We start from the raw sequence: 23,914 nt of genomic DNA on the forward strand, positions 1-23,914 counted from the left end.
CATCCTCATCTCGTGCCTAAGGCCCTCACGAAACTTATCAGCTAGCTTCTCATCGGTATCGGCCTGTTCCGGCGCATAGCGGGTCATGTCACAAAGTGCACGGTCATACTCGGTTACGGACAGCGTCCTTGGGTGAGGTTGTGAAACTCGGCGGCTTTTGCATTGCGGTAGCTGTTGGGTACGTACTTGTCGTAAACCTCAGTCTTGAATTCTTCCCAGGTCATCTCGTCTATGCTATCCTGGGGCATGGTCTTTAACTTAGTGTCCCACCAAAAATCAGCGGACCCGGTCAGCTGATGCGTCACACGGATCATCTTCTCCGCATCGTTGCACACTAAGGTCTTGAAGATGCGCTCTAAGGCACGTATCCAAGTTTCAGCTTTTGCAGGTTCACCCATCCCGTCGAAGGTAGGAGGCTTTTGGTCGAGAAAAAGCTTCGCGACTTCCCTATCTACTCGTGGAGGTGGTGGTGGTGATGGCGGTCTTGGTTGCGTCACACTTTCTTCTACCGAAGCCTGGGAGGTAGGTTCCTCGTTCCTCACGTTGTGTCTAGGCGGCATTCTGATTTATCACACTCGAATTGTTAGCGCACTTATTTTAAAATTTCAAGGTAGTGATGGGGTACTTTGAAAGGAAGAAAAGAAATTTTTAATTCATTCACAAGCAGGGTCTAAAGAAAGACCACACAATAGCAGTTGTAAGGAAAACAGAGAACATAATAAGGTTGCACCATAAGGTGGAAAACACTTGGAAGATAATAGAACGAGCAAGTATATTCATGCAATAAGGATAGAAAAGAGTGAAGACGGCTTCATTGCCATATAATAGAATGAAAGGTGCGAATTCCCCATTAAATTTCAAAAGTGATCCCAAAAGGTCTTGGTACAATGAATGAAAAAGGAGCGGAATAATTGCGGAAAGAAGTAACAACGTAAATGGAAGTTCTAGAATTCAAAACATGGGGAAAGGAAAAACAAAATCACTATCCGAGTACTAGACATCTCCGCCCTCGTCCTCTTTGGGTTCTTCCGACTCTCCGACACTCTCCGTGTTCGAACTCTCTCCTTTCTCGAACGGTCCCATCTCCTCGTCTTTCTCCTCGTTGCCTTGGGGCGAAGGAATCGAGGTAAGCATCTCTTCGGCCTCTCTTATGATCCTTCGAGGGGCCGAAACACGCATCCTAAGCGTCCTCCTTTGGGGTACGCGAGCGACGTGCGGCTCTTCATCATCGCGATACTTCATCCGACGTGCTGCTCCTGGCGAGTACCTTTGCGTTGGCGGATGGAGTGGAGGTCCGTCAACGGCGGCAGACATGGCCGGAAGTAAGACTCCTATTAGGCCGACGAAGTCTCCTCGAGGTGTGTACTTGGGTGGGCTAAACCAGGTGTAGGATACTGAGGCTTGAGCGGTCCACTCGCTCCAAGGGGAAGGCATTATATGGATAAGTCGCATGATTCCCTCGTGATGGTTAGTCCCGTACGCGTAAGCGTCCAACCAATGATCATAGAAATCGGTGACGAAGTTCAGGAGGAACTGGTTTCCGTCCCATTCCAGCTCTCTATAGCGCTCCACCAGAAAGTTCCTATTCTTAGCGTAACGGCGACGCATAAGGGCGTGATAGGGTTGAACCATCTACAAAAAGGGGAAAGGAACAAGTCAGCACCGTCACAAAGATGGAAAAAAAATAGAAAGTGCGTGATCTCAAATGGTGCTGTGAAAGTGTATAAAGTCAAAAGATGGTGGTACAAGGGTAACGTCGCGTCCAAGGTTCCTGTTCTTAAGATAACTAATTGCGCGTTTTCCATTCGCGTTTCGTCTAATCTCCACATACTCTAATGGCCTTATACTAGTCCTTCCACGTTTCTATTGCTGGTACAAGCGCTGTGATCGTAGCTAAAGCATGCTAGGTCCAAAAGTCCAAGTCTAAGCATAACAATATTTCAACATAGTCTCACGTGATCACATTCGCATTTCACAAATTTTCACAAGTTCTCATGTAACATTCAACAAATCATCATTCAAGAAGCATCGCTTCGCATTCATAATACTTCTAGCACATAAGGCATGCTTTTCACAAGTTCTCATATTCATTTGACAAATCATCGTTCAGGAAGCGTCGCTTCTCATTCACAATATTTCCAAAAGCATCAAGTTTCAAGCACAAGTCACAAAATATCTAGTACCTCTTTCTTTATGGTTGAACGAGACGAGTTGCGGTGTTGAGCCTTCCACATTTAGTTCATTTACACAAAAGATTACATGGACTACCTAAAGTTTGAAAAGACTCTTGGATCCAGAGCGGAAAGAACTGAGGCTCTGATACCAACTGTAACAGCCCGCCCTCCTAGGGTACAATAAATGCGGTGGCTGCTACCCAAAACCGACTCTAGAGAAGTAAACATAGGCTAGGGTTTCATTTAAAGAGTACTGACCAAAAGAATTGGAAGAAATATCAGATTATTTAATGCAACAACTTAACCTAGAAGTTTAAAGGAAGAAAGATGTCATAAATGACGATCAAAATATCTTAAGAGTACGACATAATATCCAAGACAAAGTCACAAGAAAAAGGCTAAGGCCTCAAACCGAAGGCAAGATGCAAATATTCCAAAAGAAATTCTAAAGTGTATCAAAATTCAGCGGAAAGCGACCAAGAGAAAGTATAGCTATGTATGAAGATACAACTACGCTCGAAGTTCAACATATCCATATTAATTAATTAATCTGCTCAACACCCGCCACCGCTCGTCATCATTCAACCTGCACATAAGGAAAACACATGCAGGGCTGAGTATTTTGAAATACTCAGTGAGCTCGTTGCCAAAACATTTTATAAGTTATGCCACCCTTACCAAGTGAACTCAAGTTTTAAGCAATTATAAGAGATATATCACGAGTATCACAAAATATATTTTCCATAGACTGGCCAGTCAAAATAACTCCCCATTTTCCTCAAAATAACAATCACAATCATTCCATGGTGCGACGAAAGTGTGGCCACACTTTTCGCCCACGAGACCGGCCGACTAGCAAGGACGGCTCCCGATCCCCTCGTGTACACAGCCTGGTAGGGCTTGCGGCCCATACTCAGACCCGAATTCGTATAAGCATATCCAATATCACATTAAAAACAAACATAGACATGGCATAACAGTTAAACCACCCTTATAACACCAATTCATACTTTTGACAAAATAAAAGAGAGTTTTAAGAGTAAAGCCCACCTCGACTGCTTAGTTTTCAAGTAGTTTCGCTTTTCCGTTATCCGGCTTCGCAACCAAAGTTTCACCTTTTAATCACATAGGCACATATCACAAATTAGGTTCAATACTACTCTTACTCATGCATGTCTCAATTCTTTTTCCCTTTTCCCATTGATTTATCTTATCATTACTAATCAATCAAGATCATGTGTATCACACAAGATTATTTAGCCATCAAACACACACTACACAACACAACAACACACACATACACGACACACACACACACACCACACACACACATGAACATATTCCCACATCGCTTTTACCCATCTTTCGCTCAACCAAGATGCATGAGGGTTCAAGAAGACTGATTAATCGGTTAGAAAGAAGAAGAAGATGAAGAAAAACTTATAATTAAACAAAGTACCTTTTTAGAGAAAAACGATCGGTAGAAAACAAGTATTAGCCTTGGTTCTTCAAAGTTCTTGGATTAAACTTCAATTCTTCTCCAAAAGATAGCAAAATATTGGAGAGTAGAAGAAGAAAATTTGAGAGAGTGGGGGGGGTGAAGGGGACGAAAATTTGGGGTCTAGGGTTGGGGTCTTCTCTTATTTATAGTGCTCAACAAGATCTTTAGGTAATTAGAATAGAATATTTGGTAAGATTTTATTCTCCACAATTAAATAAATAAATATTATGGAGTAGGGAAGAAGAATTAACAAAAATAAGTTCTAAGGCATAAACATGGAATTTTCAAAAATTAGGCCTTCTAATTAGCTATGGTTTTGTTTTTGGTATATTTCACGGAGTAGAATAAAATATCACGAAGCAAAATAAAAATAAGGATTCTCCCATCCTTGGAGTCAAAAGTGGCGTCCCTATGCCTTTTAAATAAGGCATGGATTTTTAAATATTGTCTAGAATAAGTTAAGGCAAGATCTCTTGAAGTATGAAAAGATTTGTTAGAATATTTAAATTCTAGGTATGGAAGGAAATCAAATAAGGGATTAACTAAAATAAAATAATTCCTTCCTTCCCACAATAGGTGATTTTCGAAAATCACCAATAAACAAAGGGGCTCGATTTTTCTCTTCTTCAAAAGGAAAATAATTGGGTCTTGGATTTAATTTGGATACATATCCCAATAGTTAAATTAAATCCGGAAAAATAGAATTTCTCTTCAAAGGGGGTCTAGGGCTCGAAAATTACAAGAATTGGGTGGCAAGTATTTATGGAAATTTTCTCTAATATTCTCACTCACCCTTAAACAAATAATTTGCCACATAATCTCATAAATTAACATATCACATGCCACATCATTAAATCAATAAGTTTGACTTTTCAAACTTCTCGGTCAAATAAACTCATGCAATAAATTCACTCATCAAATAATTCACATCTTCCACGTCACCAATAATTAGTTCTAGGGCTCTAAAATTAGGGTTCGGAAATTCGGGATGTTACAAATATGGACATTTATATAAACAATTTTGATATGTTTATTTAGGTCCAAGACCTATACAATAAGGGTTCATTCATAAATACGATTTAATTGAGGTTGTACAGAAAACTCATTTTTATCTATTTCTATTCAAATTCGTGTGCCATAAGTTGGTCTATTCATGTGAAACAATAAACACTTTTAATGTTATTAAGACCTACATAGTTTATATTTCCTCCGTCCAAATAAATATGAACTATTTGGTTTTTCGGCACATAATTTTATATAATGTTGTTTTCTGAGGTAATAAAGAGAGAGTAAAGTAAAAGAGAGGAAAAAGTAGAGATGATATTATTTTTATTTTAGAAAATATTTCATTTTTAATGGAACAATCTAATATTTCATTTTTAATAGTACAGATTAAGTATATCTGTATCACTATGATTAGGGATGTCAATTGGGGTAACCCGTTCGGGTTAGCCCACTCGGGTCGCCGGGCTATTTGTGTGCGGGCCATTCGGGTTATGAATTTTTCGGGTCATAAATTTTCAACCCTAATCCTAACCCGTCGGGTTTTGGGCTAACCCATCGGGATATTCGGGCCTAAAAGCTTTCGAAAATAATCTCTTGTATCAAAATTTTCTTCTATAAAATGATTCTAAATTTTAGATACTTTTTTCTTTTTAGTTTAGAATCATATAAAATCTTCAAATTTTCATAGTTTTCTTCAATAATACTTGAAAAGAAGCCTTTCATCTCGATCAACTACAATTTCGTTATGAAAATTAAAAATCATATCTTACATGAATCATTATTAAAATGATAATTATATTAAGATTTTGATGGGTTAGTTATTAATATTGTCTTGATTGACTTTGGTGGTGGTAAAACACTAGTGGCAGATGATGGGACGGTGCAATAATGAGTTGAGATGGAACTTGAAAGCTGATATTGTGTGATCGAGTGGAAAAGTGTAGAATGAAGATTGAATAAGACTAATGATTGTGCAGAATGAAGATTGAAGATTCAAAAATATAAAAAACCCCTAAAACTTAATACTCCCTCCGTCCATAAAAAATAGATCACTTTTTCCATTTTGGGACGTCCACAAAAAATAGATCAATTTCTAAAAATGGAAAGTTTATCTCTTATACTTTTCCCACTTTTTCTTCCCTCTCTCATACTTTACTCACTTTTTCTCCCTATCTCTCTTACTTTACCTACTTTTTCTCCTCATCTCTCTTACTTTACCTATTCTACGTTAAAACTCGTGCCGAACAACAATAGATCTATTGTTTGTGGACGGAGGGAGTATTTTATAATTAAAACTCACAACTCATCGGGCCGACTCGCAACCCGTTCGGGCCAATCCATTTAACCCGCCAACACATTCGGGCCAACCCGTTTAGCCCATTTTGTATTCGGGTAATAAAATTACAGCTCTAATCCGTTCATATTACTAGGTTATTGACTGACCACAGTTTTGAGTTGAATTGACATCCTAGCTATGATAACAAAAATGATAACAAAAATTGGGTGGATAAGCATTAAAATTGGACAGCATATATAATTCAAAAGGTAAAAGCTTTTAAAGATTTCCCACTCAGTCTTTATGACGATCTTCACAATACAACCAATAGTACTAATTATATTAATAGAAGGCTAAATCAAGTCTACACTGCACCTCCCCACTTTCTAGTAAATTGTTTATTTCATTTTGAATTCTCTTACTATTTAAATGGACATGTCAACTAACGTGAGGTTAGGTCTTACAGCAATAATCATTAAATTTCTTGAATATAATAAAATATTAGCATTATTCTTAAAAATATTATTTTTCCTTCGTATGCACCATGATTTAAAATAATACTAGTCTATAAATATTTTTGTACCGTTTCATTAAAGTACAATTTCTTTAGTTATATCCGCCTTTACATACTACTATTTTATTTTAATTCAAAGTTACAAAGGGATATTGGTCTCTAATATCACGCAACTTTAAAAAAGTTGGTTCTTTTCCTCTAACTTTTAGTTCGACAAATAATATCACAAACTTTTACATGACTTCGTTATTTCCCACTAGCTAAAAAATTCCTGTTGTATTAAAGGATTGAAAAACAATTTTGGAGGGTGTGCTTCGAGAAAAACTATCATCAAAGATTGAAGAACTTGAAGCTTTCAAAGTTGTTGTCAAGAAATTACGAAAAAAAAATTGTAACATGATATTATTTGTTGGAATTTTTTCGCCGGTGAAAAATAACAAACTAGGATAAAAGTTTGTGATATTATTTGTAAAATTGAAAGTTCATAGGAAAAAAAACCAACTTGTTGAAAGTTCCGTTATATTTGAGCCCAATAACCTAATTATAAATTACCACTCTTTTTTTATCGATAAACTTTTTTTTGTTTTTAATATCATTTTTGGTATTCTTATAAAATATATTAAAAATAAAAAATGGATCCTAAAAAATTGCATTCAATTTTGACAATGGTTTTTAAAAAATTTCAACCAGCTTCATTATATGTGCACATATAGACATTATATAGACTTCAACTAACCTAATTAAATGCACACATTAAGGTATCATACAGACATAAACTTTCTTAACAAATTATACAAAAAATGAACACTTCAAAACTTTAACAATGGTTTAAAAAAATAATATATTGAAAGAGAACATTGTAAAGAGGCTAAATTCATCTTAGGATATTGTGTTTGTATTTTTTAGACTTAAAAAAGGTTTAACAAATCATTATTACGTCGTGAAATATTTTTTTGCCTGAGGGTTCTTAAGCTCACGATGACATTATTGATTACTATAAATTTAGATATAAATTCCATTGGATCATATTCAAAGCTCACAGTGGGTCCATCATCTTGACTCACGGTTACACCACTATGAGTTTGACATGAAACTTCAATTAATAATTCATTCTTTTGTAATTAATTTATTTTATATTTGCCAATCTTAGATGGCGTGACTGTTAGGTTTGGTATACTGAAAAGCATGTTTCGAGCAAGTTTTGCGCGAATAGAATCTTGCTTGTATACGTAAAACTCTACAATCCACTTTTAACCCGATTCAGTATTATTCGAGCACTCTCGCACGAATAGAATCACTATTATTATTACATTGTGTTTGCTTGTGCATTTATAAGATGTTTTACAAACATTTAAATGCATAAGAAGTAAACAAAGTCTAAGTCTTTTGCTTAGTAGACCGGTTGTGGGCGTCGTCCACTTTAAGGTAACACGGTCAGATCTATGCAATGCTTTGCAAAAGAAAAAGAAGAATTTCACAACCTAGATAGGCTTTGGCTACCTATCGTGAAAGGTTGCAATGTCAGTCCGCATATTTCTAAGCCTTACTGAAATAAGATGACATTGGTGAGGTATAGCACTGAACGGATCTAACAGCAAGACATGTCTTTATGCTATCTACTGAAAGACTAGGTTTTGATAAAATACTATTTCTTAATCTACATATGTTAGCATTGAGCATACGGTATTGATTATGCACTACTTTGACTTATCAAATGGTGCGGGTTTTTCGCAATCCAATAATCCTGATATATTGGGTAGTGGTGATTAATATCTAGCGGTGCTAGGATTGCTATTATGTTGAAACGTGCGCGAGGTGAGTCTCGTTTGATAATGTCCTCAAGAGGAGCTCGAACAAGGTTTTATTATTCGGAAAACTGGCCAGTTGGAGTTTTATTACTCTATGAATAATAAATAAGTGTTTCTCGCTAAGTCCACTCTTGGAATTAATAAGATATTAATTAATTAAGTCCATAGCAGACATTAATTAATTAATGGACATTTATATCTTAAGCGCGGGAAATAAATAATAAAAGTGGAAACCCGGATTACTTGTAATTTCGGATTTGGATGGGGAGAGTTCAATATTACTTCTGTAGTGGCTGCTCGTAATATTCCAATATAAGCTTGTATTAAATTGTGGGTTCAATTTAATTAGTAAAAAGCTAATTGGGGGAGCCCATATCCAAAACCTTCTTGTCTGGGCCCAAATGGAACTTAATATAAATAGGAGATTAAATGAGACAGAATGATCACAATTTTCATTCTCTAATTTTTCGAAAATTTCGAACTCTCCAGCTGTGGAGGATTTCGAATTCTTCACCTATTCCCAAAAGGATTTCTTCTGTCTTCTTTATTCGAGTCCTAGTATTTTGATAAGATCAGTCCACCCTGATATTGAGATACAGTTCGGGAACCAGAGAGAAGATCCGTGGTCTAGTATTGAAGATCATCATGTGGAGAAGGCGCGAGCAATCGTCGATTCTTTGAAGAATTAAAATCGGTAACTCTAAACCGTAGAATTCATGCTTTAGGATTTATTTTCTTTGAGCATGAATTATTTGCGTTCTAGCATGCAATTATCTGTTTAACATGTGAATTGATTAATCGCATAATCGGTCAAATAGATCCTACGTCTGATTTATTTGTTTTGTACAAGTCTTCTGCTGTGCAAGGGGCACCAAACCCCAGCAATTGGTATTAGAGCCAATTTTTGGCTCTGATTATGTGGATTAGTTTCATGTTACGTGAATTGCTTGAATGCAATATTTCTTTTATATATGCGATGGTTTTATCAATTTGCGTATATTTTTTTTGGGATGCGCAAGAATCAATCGGTTTTTTTTTCCAATTAGCGTGAATTTGTATGAACTTATATGTAATGATGACATGTATGATTTATTATTAATGTATGCAAAGTTTACATGGTGATTAATAAATCATGAATCAATTCGTACATTTTTGTGCGTGATTTGATTCAAATCGCTGTGTGCGACAGAGAGAACAAACCAGTGGGATGCCGGCAGCGATGGCGGTCTGAGTGGGAGCCCTTCGTGGGCGGTTCCCGGGCTCAAAAGACAGCGCCCTTCGTGAGCAGCCGGGGTCGGAGCAAGCTGGAAGTCCTAGTCCACGGGCAGCAGCAAGGCAGCGGTGAAGTCGACGTCACAGCAGCGACGACGACTCAACAGCAGCGCCGGAGATGCAGCATCGAAGATCTGCCAGCGAGACAACAGTTTTTCCGGCGCCGACAGCTTTTCGAGCGGGAGCCCTTCTTAGGCAGTTTCCGGGCTCGGAGGAAGCTATTGTCGCAGCCGCTGCGAAGGCGACGTCACAGCAGCAGTGCCGGAAAAGCAGCAGCGGCAAACGGGCAGCGACGGTGCGACGACGCTGCGACAGCAGCGACGGCATCTCGCAGTGCAGCGCCGGAGCTGCGATATCGACGCAGCAGCGTCGGAGATGTCCAGCAGCAGCCGCTGTGCGTGGAGTTCCGGGCAGCAGCAGCTGTGCTCGACGGCGGTGACCGCACAGCAGCGCGATGCCTACGGAGGACGAGCATCAACGACTGTGATTCGAGTGGGAGTCCTTAGCGGGCAGTTTCCCGGATTCGAGTTCTATGTCGCTTGGCCTCGTTCCGTGACTTCGCTTTCCAAATTTGATTAGGGTTTCCTAACCCTTGCAATTATTTTGGAAAGTATTCAAGATTAATTTGGAAATAAGATTTGAATATATCTCTTGTGGATTTTATATATTATATAAGATTTGATGTTGTATTAAATCATGGATTAATTATAGATTTTATCCTTATTTTATAGATTTGTAGGGATTTATATCCTAGATGAATCCTAGTTAAATTTGGATAATGACAATCTAATTTTATTTATATCCTATGGATTAATGTGGATTCATCCCTTGACAAATCCTAGTTGGATTTAAATAATGATAATATTATTTTATTCTTATCCTATTAGTTTAGATGAATTTATTCATAGATAAATTCTAGATGGATTTGGATAGTGATAATATAATATTTTATTCTCATCTTATAGATTTATATGGATTTATTACTAGATAAATCTTGGATAGATTTGAATAATGATAATATAATATTATCTAATTCTATGGATTTATATGGATTTACTCCAAGATTAAATCCTAGATGGAATAGGAATAATATTAATATTAATTTATTTTTATCCTATGGATGTGAATAGATTTAATTCTATTAAGACAAATCCTAGATGGATTAAAAATAAATATTAATCCAAGTTATCCTTATCTTTTGAATTTATATCCTAAGAAAATCCTTATTTAATTGGATTTAGATAAATTTATTTATCTAAGAAATCCTAAGTAATGTGTAATATATTCTAGATGTCTATTCTAAATAGAATTAAGATTTGTACAAATCTTTATTGATAGGATTTTATTTTTATCTTATGGATAATGATGGAATTGTTTCTATCTAGTAATATCCTAGTACGATTTAAATGATGATAATCCTAGATCAACGTTATCTTGAATCGTAGGATTTGATTTTATCGAAATAAAATCTTGAATAATCCTAAATGGATTTAGATAGTTAACTCTATCTTGATAAATCCTAAATAAATTTGGATAATTGTTATCCAATATAAAACTTAATTATTTAATTGATTCTCCCTTGACTAGATTAAATAATTGCCGATAATTATCATGTGTGTTAAAATGCCATGCATTAAATAGATTTATCTGTTTATTTGGTGTTTATCTATTTTAAGTGGATTATCTGCTTTATCTGCTTATGTGATAATTATGCAAAAACCATAGAAAATATCTAAGTGATGATTTCAACAAGTGCGTTGTATACGGTCTCCATCGGTTGGACTGCCAAATTTTGTGAAGCTGATTTTCTAATATTATCGCCACCTACAAAGTAGGGACAATAATTCTACGAAAACAGTAAGTTCATAAGGGCGGACTTCTCACATAATAAATAGAATGAACTAGAAAGTGGTTCCCAATATTATTGCCACCTGCAAAGTGGGGACAATAATCCTAAGGAATTGCGAGTTTCAGGGTTCAATCAGAATTTATGAGATAGCTTGGTTTTGTTATCAGCACATGAACATTGTTATGGGAGTGTGTTGTAGAAATAAAATTCTGTAATGCTAAATCTGATGGTCGTGCTTAGGCAGCATTAGGCGTGTTGACCTCCAAAGGAGGAAGATATTGATGCGTCGGTGTTGTGACCGTAAAGTTGTCAAAGTTTTAATGCGTATTAACCTCCAAAGGAGGATACAATTTATTAATTTTGCTGTTGTAAGATATATAATTGTTTTGTGGTTATTTGTGATTATGTATTGAGCATGAGTATGTGATAATAAATTTATTTGTCAAATCTTCATTATGTCATTTAATATTTGTCTGCGATCCTTAAAGAAACAAAACTCGAATGCCTAAATTATGTAGACCGGAAATGAAAATGGATAAGTTTCTCATCGCTGAAAACCTTGAGTTTATACTCAATGATTCATGTCCTCCATTTCTTCGACATAATTCCACAAAGAATGTTCGAGAATGCATTATGCATGTACTTGACAAGCTCTTTGAGGAATAAGGTCAAGCTATTTTCCTTTAAGTGGCTCGACAAGTCTTTGTTAATGACGATGAAAGATGGATATCAATAAAATCTGTCAGGATGATTCGATTGGAATATCTTAGAGTGACAGAATGTTTTGAGGATCTTTTGATCACTCAAATAGTTTCTGACACAAGTCATCGCCTAAAGTAACAAGAAATGACTATAAGAAGGTTTAACTGAAAAGTAGAAAATCTTCAGAATAATAGTCGTTGTGTTACTATTAGAGGAAAGTAACATGATAGATGACGAATTCATAAAGGCTACATTTTTCTTAAGTCCTAGTTCATTTGAACAAAAGACTAGATATGGAAATGGGAGAGCCTGGATTGTCATTGAAGTTTGTTTGAAGCGAGAAAAGATGCTTTGTGAGTTGGATTGACCTATTTTATAGAAGGACAATGACTTACATGACAATGCAACTTCTAACCAAGAGATCTTGATCCAGTTAGGTTTTTGTTGCAGTGAGAGCTATTAATGCTCAACTATTGTTTTATGGTTGATGCTTAAGGCATCATAGTATTAAAATAATATAAGTGCGACAAGGTTGAGTATTCAGCAACACATCAACTTCTTAATCATTGAATGATAAAGTATTTATGGCTCTTAGCCTTAAGGCCAAGAAAATACTTAGAAATTGTTCGAACTGATCTAGACTATCAAGATTTTAACATTTCGTTAAATAGCTTGACAGTTGAGAAAGTCTGTTTAATGCACTATGAGTTAGAACCATTTGATTTTTCAAGAGATTCAGAATACTTATAGAAGTGCAACGTAGAAAGACTAGCAAGTCTTAATGGTTTACACCATAAGGAGACGAGCAAAGGGTTATGATCAGTAGTGGGAGTCTAATCTCCATTAACGAATCCAAGCATTCATCTAATGAATGGGATAGTAATGTAAGAAGGAATCTAAGTCTTTCTAAGGCAAGTTTGATTAAGTGATGAGTTGTACTCATTAAAATCTTATCATTGATGGGATAAACATTAAAGAATCTACCAACATCAGTACCTTCTACAAAACACGAGTTGTGGACTAGAGCGTCTCTGGTCTAGCACATCTCAAGGTGTAATGTTGTTCCAACACGTGTTGGAAAAGTGTCCAAGAAATTGGAGTTGAGTACTGAGGCATGTTTAAGGTTGTCCCAAATGATGTAAAGATATAAGTTCTGTATTCTTCAAAGATATAATTCTTGTATGAAGATCAAGAGATGAACTACAAGCCTAACAACGTGATAACTCTCAAAATAAAGAGAGAGATATCAGATTTTCCACATTACCAAGAAGCCATACCATTAGAAACTTTTGCACTAATAAAATCAACTTCAGTACCTAAAATTGTAAGAACCATATCGTAGTGGGAGCGTTCCACTGGAACACAACAAGTTCATGGGTCTAAGAGTGTCGTAAGACTCAGTCTTAGATTAACTTGAACATAATCCCTTTAACTACAATGTAGTATTGGTTAATTTGGATAATCATCTTTGAAAAGGTGATAGATTCCATATTACAATCTAAGATAGACAACATGTTTTACAAGACTTGCAATACTACCTACAGGCTGTGTCAGTCAGTGGGAGCAAGTATCTTTGCAAGTGTAAATGTGGATCACAAATGGCTAGAAAATGACAATGGGTTATGCCCAAAGAGAATTATCTTCTCGCTATCGTTGTGCCAGGATTTATTCGATCATATTGTCTATTAGAACTTACATAAATTAGAATGTATGTATTATGATTGTCAAGACAGTCTTCTATAAAAAGAAGTCTTGAGGAAATCATCTACTAGAACATTCTAATGGATATGTAATTAAGGGCAAGAAATGCATGATTGGAAGCTTATATAGACCTTCGTGGTCTTAGGCAAGCATCTAAATCAGAGTATATGTGTTTTATCAAAATTGTCAAATATTTGGAATTTGACTTTTGCCCATAGCAGTGCTGTAAGCACAAGGAAGTTGAGAGTGCATTACATAAGGTATTATTGGTACTCTACGATGATGAAATCTACAAAAGTTGTAAACAACTAAGATTGACATCTGGCGTAGGAAACTGGTTGTCTACCCAGTTTAAGATAAATGATTTAAGAGAAACTGATTACATTCTTAGCATCTAAGTCCTTTTACGATTGCTAGAAAGAATGTTGAGATTCTCTTAGGAATCCTATATCTACACATTGCTTGGAACATTTAAGCAATAGAATTTCCATGCAAAGGTTTTACCTTTCAAGATGGAATTATCTTGTCTCTAGTTGAGTGTCGTTTGACACTTAGTGAGATCAAGAATAATGAGACTAGTTTCGGAGATAGTTGTCTCATGTATGCTATAATGTGTACTAAGTTTGATATTAGTTGTGCTTATGCATAGCAAGTATATATCATATTAACCATGACAAAGGATTTTGATTGAGGCAATGAATATACTCTAGTGCTTGAGAAAGACTAGTAACTATATTCTAGTTTACCAGTCATTCATGTAATGTCCTTGGGGTTACACTATTTTAGTTTTATGACTAATCAGTGATCGAGTAAGTCATCCTCTGAATATGTGTTTATCTTAGGAATATCTTCCTAATAGCTTTAATCGTAAGTTTGAGTATGCCTATGAGTATTATTTTTTTACTACTCTAGTGAAGGCTAAATCAAGGGACACACGAGTTTATTAAGCTAAGCAATCACATATGGGGGTAAAATTAATTAAAGATCAAGTGCGCAGCAAAGACATTATGGTGAAAAAGATATTATCAGAGAACAACCAAGTAGATTTTTCTTTCACTTAGTGAAATGAATGGTAGTTCGATATATCTAGTACAAAGACCTACTTTGAGTATAAGTGGGAGAGTTTTTTGGCAGTGGGTATACTCGAAACCATGTTTTGAGTATAAGTGGGAGATTGTTTGGTTTGGTATACTGAAAAGCAAGTTTCGCGCGAATAGAATCTTGCTTGTATACGTAAAACTCTACAATCCACTTTTAACCCGATTCAGTATTATTCGAGCAGTCTCGCACGAATAGAATCACTATTATTATTACATTGTGTTTGCTTGTGCATTTATAAGATGTTTTACAAACATTTAAATGCATAAGAAGTAAACAAAGTCTAAGTCTTTTGCTTAGTAGACCGGTTGTGGGCGTCGTCCACTTTAAGGTAACACGGTCAGATCTATGCAATGCTCTGCAAAAGAAAAAGAAGAATTTCACAACCTAGATAGGCTTTGGCTACCTATCGTGAAAGGTTGCAATGTCAGTCCGCATATTTCTAAGCCTTACTGAAATAAGATGACATTGGTGAGGTATAGCACTGAACGGATCTAACAGCAAGACATGTCTTTATGCTATCTACTGAAAGACTAGGTCTTGATAAAATACTATTTCTTAATCTACATATGTTAGCATTGAGCATACGGTATTGATTATGCACTACTTTGACTTATCAAATGGTGCGGGTTTTTCGCAACCCAATAATCCTGATATATTGGGTAGTGGTGATTAATATCTAGCGGTGCTAGGATTGCTATTATGTTGAAACGTGCGCGAGGTGAGTCTCGTTTGATAATGTCCTCAAGAGGAGCTCGAACAAGGTTTTATTATTCGGAAAACTGGCCAGTTGGAGTTTTATTACTCTATGAATAATAAATAAGTGTTTCTCGCTAAGTCCACTCTTGGAATTAATAAGATATTAATTAATTAAGTCCATAGCAGACATTAATTAATTAATGGACATTTATATCTTAAGCGCGTGAAATAAATAATAAAAGTGGAAACCCGGATTACTTGTAATTTCGGATTTGGATGGGGAGAGTTCAATATTACTTCTGTAGTGGCTGCTCGTAATATTCCAATATAAGCTTGTATTAAATTGTGGGTTCAATTTAATTAGTAAAAAGCTAATTGGGGGAGCCCATATCCAAAACCTTCTTGTCTGGGCCCAAATGGAACTTAATATAAATAGGAGATTAAAGGAGACAAAATGATCACAATTTTCATTCTCTAATTTTTCGAAAATTTCGAACTCTCCAGCTGTGGAGGATTTCGAATTCTTCACCTATTCCCAAAAGGATTTCTTCTGTCTTCTTTATTCAAGTCCTAGTATTTTGATAAGATCAGTCCACCCTGATATTGAGATACAGTTCGGGAACCAGAGAGAAGATCCGTGGTCTAGTATTGAAGATCATCATGTGGAGAAGGCGCGAGCAATCGTCGATTCTTTGAAGAATTAAAATCGGTAACTCTAAACCGTAGAATTCATGTTTTAGGATTTATTTTCTTTGAGCATGAATTATTTGCGTTCTAGCATGCAATTATCTGTTTAACATGTGAATTGATTAATCGCATAATCGGTCAAATAGATCCTACGTCTGATTTATTTGTTTTGTACAAGTCTTCCGTCTGTGCAAGGGGCACCAAATCCCAGCAGTGACAACGTATCAAATAACTTTCGGTAATCTTGGACATAAATCTACACCTTAGTCTTAGACGGCTATACAAATATTATCTCCATGGAGACGGACCAGAAATTTAAAGAAGCCGGAGGCCGGAGCTAAAATTTAACAAAAGCATAGCAAAACGTTCTTGTTATATGCGGAAGAAGTTAGTCTTTATCCCGACACATACAAGATTATATTCGAAGTAGATATTAGTTCATTTTTATATGAACATAAATACGTATGAATTATAAGGATATACACAATTTAAGGTCTCATTTATTTTATTTTATTTCACTTTAGGTAGTGGACCTCACACTCTATTAAATTCCTACACTCATGTTCTCCTATAATATAAAAACTGTGATCTATATTTCAATAACTTTTTTCACTATCTTTCACATTTTTTAAAACTCACGATGGGTCAAAATGAGACTAAAAATCGTGAATAAATAAAGTATTATTAAAGTACTATTTATATATAAACTTAATACTAATAAATTACTATAGTACAAGAAATTTATATTAAAAAGTAAAATTTTAAGTAATTAAAAATATTTTTTCTCTTGAAATCTCAAGAAATAGTAATAAAAGATTAATATATACATTAAGAAATAGTGTAAATGTGTATAATATTGAATAGTATTATTAAATTCCTAATAAATGAATCCCCATGATCCAATCCATTTTTACGGTTTCCAATTCTGCCTCCTCCCTCCTAACACTCTCTCTCGTGCCCCAATTCCTCTCTCCCCCATTCTTCCACCACCCCATTCTCCCATTGCCTCAACTACTCCCCTTTGTAAATTGGCGGATAGCACCGGCTAAGCCCCCGCTCCAGCGGGGGCTTGGCCTTAGCTGGTTCCGTTAATGCATGGAGGTGAACAACTTGAGTCAAGATCATCTCATCCATTTAATCAGGGGTACATTTTGTGGTGGAATTAAATGATACAAATTAATTATTATTTTTATTTTATTACATGTATGGACAATTATAAACCCGTTAAAGTTTTCCTAAAAATCGTTATCGAGTTAGTTCAAATGTTAGTGGAACATAATTCAAATTTGAAAATTTATGTCACTAAGAAAAGAAATTTGTATGACCTTCGATTGAAATGGGAGAGACAACAACTTGAGACTAGAGCACATCGATATACATTAGATCACACAACCTAGATTTTAACACTGTATTGCTATTTGACTTAAGAACATAGAGTAGTTGTAGTTTGAACTCAAAGCGTATAGTAGTTGTAGTTTGAAGTGTAATGCATGAGTGTTTGATTCAGATAGAGTCGCATCTACGTTATTCTGTATCTTACTCTCTCCACTCTAACTATTTTTTACTCCATCCGTTCTACAGTAATAGAGGCGTTTCGTTTTGAGCTCTCGTTTTGGAAAAATGATAATAAATAGTTAAAGTGGAGAGAGAGTAAAGTAAGAAAGAGAATAATGTAGTGAAGAGTCTTATTTATAATATTCTCTCTCTTACTTTACTCTTTCTCCACTTTAACTATTTATTATTATTTTTTTAAAATGAGTGCTCAAAACGAAACGTCTCTGTTACTGTGGAACGGAGGGAGTATTATTTTTTAAAATACGAGTTGAAAATAAGTCAATCACTTTAGCTTGGACGAACGGATCAATACTATAGTACATTGTGTGAATATTGTCCACCACTATTAGCGTCTATCTTCAACCACGATGGTTCCAAGATGACTACCATCATCGTGGCCATAATAACTAAAACCAGATTTTGATCGTATCAAACATTTTTTAATAGTAGAAAATTAAATATTGTACACATTATGAATTAATGAAGTAACCAACTGTATCCAAATTACGATCAACAAACATCAAATTCTTTAAAAAACAATAAAAAGGCAAAAACAATTTATTAAATTTTATTCAAGGAAACTACGTCGAGTCTTCTAGTCGATTAGTCATGGTAGCTAGAGTGAGTGTAATTTCAATAAATGCAATTTAATACTCCCTCCGTCCTCAAAGAGTATAAACTTTGGGTTAGGCATGAGTTTTAATAAATAAGGAGAAAAGTAAGAGAGAGAAAGAGAAATGGTAGTGGAAATACTGTTAGTGGAGAGTGTGGTCCATATTATTATAATGGTATAAGTGTTAATGTTAATGATATAAGTTGTACTCCCTCCGTTCCTTCATAGTTGAGTCATTTTTCCATTTCGGGAAATTCTCTCATAGTTGATCATTTCCATATACAGTAACTTTTTCATCTTTCTTACTTTATTCTCTCTACTTTATTCACTTTTTACTTTATTCTCTCTACCTTTTTCTCTTTCTTACTTTTTTATCAATTTATTTAACACAATCAACATTCATTTCTTAAATTCTGTGCCGAAAAGTTCCGCCTCAACTATGAGGGAGCGGAGGGAGTAAATAAAATGATGTGTAGGGGGTAGTATGTTATTCGAAGTTTTCAAAATTAGAAACTTCATACTCTTTAGGGACGGACGAAAATGGAAATAGTTCATACTGTTTGGGGATTGAGGGAGTAGTAAGTATTTGTGCTTGTATTCCCTCCGTCCCAAGGAAGATGACCCCTTCTTCGGACGGCACGAGATTTTATGCATGCCAATTTAAAATGTTTAAGAAGGGAGAGAGAAAGTTGTTGGATGTTTAAAAGTAGGAGAGATGAATAAAGTAAGAGAGATAAAAGGTTGTTGATGTTTAAAAGTAGGAGAGATGCAAAATTTAAGATAGAGAAAAGGTTGTTATGTGTTTAAAAGTAGGAGAGATGAATAAAGTAAGAAATAAAATTGAGTATTTTAAATATTTCCTAAATAAGAAATGAGTCATCTTGGTTGGGACAGACGAAAAAGGAAAGTGGGTCATTTTCGGTGGGACGGATGTAGTATTAATTATATGAGAATTTTGATGTTTTTGTGGTAACCATCAGTTGTTGTAGGCCACATTTATCTCTTGTATTGTTTTTCTCTCTTCCACGGTGGGAGACTGGGAGTAGTCATCGTGGTCATTTTATATTCATACACATTCTATATTAAACCCCAATTCTTACCATCTCTATTTTCCGCTACCACAACTTGAAACCTATCGCAACCACACTTCTTCTTTTCCTTTCAACCACATGAACGACCCACTCTCTACCTTGCGCCAATCATCTAGAGGAGTACTACCAATCGAGATTGAGACCAGCCCCTTATCTTATATAGGGTTCCAAACCTGCGCTTCTTCAAATATCCCATAAGTGGTAGCGGTTCACCGATATATGAAGAGTCCAATTAAACACCAGGAAGGCGAAGACGGAAGCTGCCCGAACCTTACTTGACTTTCGAAGGGATGTCAACTAGTGAGTGGAGCATCAAAGTTTAGTTTTTAGTTACTAAGATCGGCGTATTAGCTCATTCCGGAGTGTTTAACTTAAACTGGCGACCTGAACTCATCAAAGTCAGCATTGGATGAACATCCGGTTGACGGGGCCTAGGTTTGATAAAGAGAAACTTCCTAAGCATTTTTGTTTTGGACGAAAGCCAAAACGAAGATATGCCTCTAATCACTATTAAAATAGGTCACTCACCCCTTAAAAGACCTTATAAGGGGAGGGTTATCCATACCTATGTATATGAGCTAGGATAATCATCAAGTCGATGTGGGACAGGATTTAAAAGTTTTAACATGCCCCCTCACGTGTGGGCCGAATGACACATCGGACTTCCATCACGTGGGTAGGCAAGACAAGAGAAGAACCATCATCGATGTGGGCCGGAATTAACATTGGACTTCCACTCGTGAGGTATATAAGAGATAAAGCAAATCCATCATTGAACTGGCGCATCAAGAAATATTGAAAATATAGAATCACTACCGGTAAAACACTACATAGCACATGTCAATAGCTAAATTGCCACTTGAAATGAAACAATACCATCAATAGTGGTACGGAAACAAACAGTTGCATCACACTGTAGTCCATCACTGGCTGTACAATCATGGTCAGTGACTAAACTCCAATGCCAATTAAGAAAAAGGCTCTGAAGTTTTGCTCGTACATTTCCATCAGAAATCCGATTATAATGGTTAATAAAACAGATAATCCTACCCAAATTAATTCAATCGGGTACTCTGGTCTCACTTTGAGAAACTCCATTTTCCTCAGTAGCCCACTGTAAGGTTTAAGTATTGTGTGCTACATCTGTTCAAATAAGAAAATAGCAGGTTCCCTGGATCCAGCAAGTCCACCAGATCACTCGGTCTAGGAACTCGTGGGTCGCGAGGAATCCCGGTCGTCGGACACACAGAGCACTTTTACTTTCAAAAACCCTCAACCACTTTACTAAACCTAGTATAGGGAAGTAGGGATCGATCCCACAGAGAAGGATACGTAATACTCATGTTCAAGGATTTGGGAGTGTTTTTGGTGTTGGCTGCTGCCACGCATTTTCTTGGGTTGAGGAAAATCAAAATTACCTTGACTTGGGAACCTTTAAAAATTCTTAAACTAACAGCTAGACCTAGGAAATAAATCTACGGTGGGGACCATGCCTAGAAAAAGCAAGGTACGACTGAAAAGTTGGCAGAATAACTAACTCTCGTACTAACTGACAGTGACATCGTCTTCTACAACCAAATTTGCGTAAAACTTCTTAAGAAAAAAAAAACAGCATGAGCAAACAAAAACAGAGCTATTGACTTGAAATCAAAATTATGCATAATAAACGAAGAACTTAGCAGATCTGCATAACCTAGACGAAGTAAAATAGAAACCAAGAAGAAATAAAACAAATCTATCGAACTACTGTCTTTCCACACGCCAAACCCCACCTCAGACGCTAAATCCACTCCGGATCCAAGCGTCCAACATGAACTCCAAACATAAGAAACTCTCCATCACGTCAGATTTTAAAGGTAAGAACTCCGAATACTCAAACAACCACAGATCTGTCACCAAATTCCACACCAAACACCTGAACATCAAAATAAACAGAGATCGACATAGCAATTGAAGGAATAAACTAACAACAGAGAGATCTATGCAAAATGACTTGAAATTAAACAGCTAATCGCAAATCCACAAACGATAAACAATTAAACATCATCAACATCAAGGTCGACTCCCAAAAGTGAAGTTCGACGGTGAAAACTAGCAAAAAACAACTGAAATTAAAGGTGATTGTATCTTCGCCTTCACTAGGACGGTGTTGCCAAACACGAAATCTTCTAGAAAGTACCCTCCCGATCACGATTACCCCAGATCCATTCCCAAGTGTGTGTGTAAAGTGTGTGAGCTAAGAAGAGTGAAAAACTATGTAACCGGCCTCTTTTGCGTTGCATGCTCTTCTCTATATATAGGCGTTTGAGTGGGCCCAGCGAGGTATAGATAATGACTTTGTTGCCCTCAGTTGTAAACTCCTCTGTCACGCCAATTTTCCTTGGAAATCCTGCTCGTTCCGTTCCTTTCTCTCGCTAGACCATCTCCTTCATTACTTCCTTGATCTAGTGATTTTCTTCACACACCTGGCTTAGGAAGCGTGTTAGACCCAGCAAATTATAACATTTTTCGCACATTACGATGCATGAAATTAGCCTTATCAAACTGCTCACACTTAAACCATACTTGTCCTCAAGTATAAAGACAAGAAAAGAAAAAGAATAAGGCAAATTTCAAGCAAGGTTATCTCTTGACCGACTCCTAGACCTAGACACAAGAAAAACTAAGAAAATATAAGAAAATCATACAAACACGTAAAACACATATACATGAGCTAGTTTCAATTTTAAGCATCTGTCCCCACAAGATTAAGGTCAATTCAATAGTTTGCACTCCTCCAAATAGGCCCTTTCCCTTCCTTTACCTAGTCAATCTGTCAGCTTGTCAAGATAGCTTTCTACTTACCCAATTGTTGAGTTCACTCGATCACTCATTCCTCACCAGGGATGTTAGGATCAATTCTCTCTTAAGTTAATGCTACACCACTGAAGCGTTGGGTTATGAGAGTTTCTCCTTCCTGGGTTAGGCTATTATCATTCCTGTTTTCAGACCATTTCCCCCTGGACTTCGTCCAGCTTATTCCTCTTCTTTTCTCTTTTTTTTTTTTTTTTTTTTTTTCTTTTCTGGACTTTGTCCAGCTTATTCCTCCATTTTTCCTTTCTTCTGGACTTCGTCCAGCTTATACCTTCATAACCCAATTCCCAATTTTTTCTCCTTCATAGCTCTTCTTCCCTAAGCATTCAGTGGTGGCCCTTAAACATGTGTTAGCTCAAAGTTATCTGAGGTTTATAACTCACTATATAGTAGGGCTTCACAACTAAGTAAGTAGAGGCATTCTCCGTCGTTCTCGCTTCATTCAAATTAACTAGGCTTATTTAAGGAAAAAGCTTCTAAGTTGAAATGCCTCCTATCTTCAATTACTTTCACTAAGGGGATCATGCCGTATTATATCCACTGGCTCATGTGACAACACTTAAGACTAACAGACTCTTAATATGCGACACGGGTAATGCATTGACTCCTCTCCCCCTCCCACTTCACTCAAGCTTGTCCCTAAGCCATCGTCGTGAAGGGGGGAACAGAGAGATCAATGCAAAGCAAAATAATAAAACTTCTCACACTTAGACCAAGCAATGGGCTAAGTGGGAGAAGAAACACAGAAAACATAGGAAAACAAACATAACAACAGAAAATACAAACTTCTCACACTTAGACCACGCAGTGGGCTAAGTGGGAGAAGATATAACAAATGTTAAACACATATATAACAGGTAAATAAAAAAAACGAAAAGAACGACAAATAAAAGTTACTTGGTCAAGAGATGATTGATCACTTCTGGGGCTGGCTCCCTCGAGAGCCAGACTGGGGTGGGATTCCGGGTCGGGTCACTTTCACTTTCTTCTTAGCTGGCTGCTCCAGCTCTCCTTCCTCTTGTGTTGTTTGTTCAGGTACTGGCTTTCTCACGATAGATTTTGATTTTGGTGGGGCTGGAACTTGCACGGGAATGATCGGGGAGATCAACTGGAGCGACTGCTGTGGCCGCTTGACGGAGGGACTGCTCTGAGTGGGCTGCCTGACTTCACTGCTGGACCCAGGAGTTGTCCTCGACTGGGTCAAGGGGAGCGTCTACTGCATCCACTTCAACATTTTCATTGAAAGCTCCACCGCTTCCGTCATCCTATCATTCTGTTTGGCACACTTCACCGTCAAATCAGCAATATTTCCCCTCAGGGTCTGTACTTCCTCCCGATTTCCCATCAATTCCTTCCTTATCCCACCGAGCTCCTTTATCATTTCTTTCCTCATCATCTGCATCTCCTTTTTCACGTCCTGGACTTCCTTGCGCAGCTCCTCAACCTCTTCACTCGGCATGGCTTCTTCGGCTTCCTCCGGCTCCGCCTTCACCTTGTCTCCCAATGAATAGAAGAGA

At 36.6% G+C, this 23,914-nt stretch overlaps 1 protein-coding gene and 1 long non-coding RNA gene across 2 annotated transcripts; one reads left to right on the forward strand and one right to left on the reverse strand.

Moving 5' to 3' along the window:
• Positions 1-993: 993 nt before the first annotated feature.
• Positions 994-1,632, reverse strand: LOC148927276 (uncharacterized). Its single transcript, XM_089056545.1, has one exon. The coding sequence runs from the start codon at positions 1,630-1,632 to the stop codon at positions 994-996; it is 639 nt and encodes a 212-aa protein (XP_088912671.1).
• A 7,122-nt stretch (positions 1,633-8,754) lies between these two features.
• LOC148927277 (uncharacterized) lies at positions 8,755-9,732 on the forward strand. Its single transcript, XR_016137572.1, has 2 exons — positions 8,755-8,972; positions 9,468-9,732. It is a non-coding gene; the product is annotated as an uncharacterized LOC148927277 (long non-coding RNA).
• Positions 9,733-23,914: the final 14,182 nt, after the last annotated feature.

This window comes from Salvia hispanica, chromosome 4 (genome assembly GCF_029641045.1).
Source record: "Salvia hispanica isolate PSC_SH4W2 chromosome 4, Shi_PSC_v1, whole genome shotgun sequence".
In the NCBI taxonomy this organism is placed as follows: domain Eukaryota; kingdom Viridiplantae; phylum Streptophyta; class Magnoliopsida; order Lamiales; family Lamiaceae; genus Salvia; species Salvia hispanica.

Excerpts from the sequence above, each read along its gene's own strand:
- LOC148927276 (XM_089056545.1), bottom strand. The coding sequence starts at position 1,632 with ATGGTTCAACCCTATCACGCCCTTATGCGTCGCCGTTACGCTAAGAAT.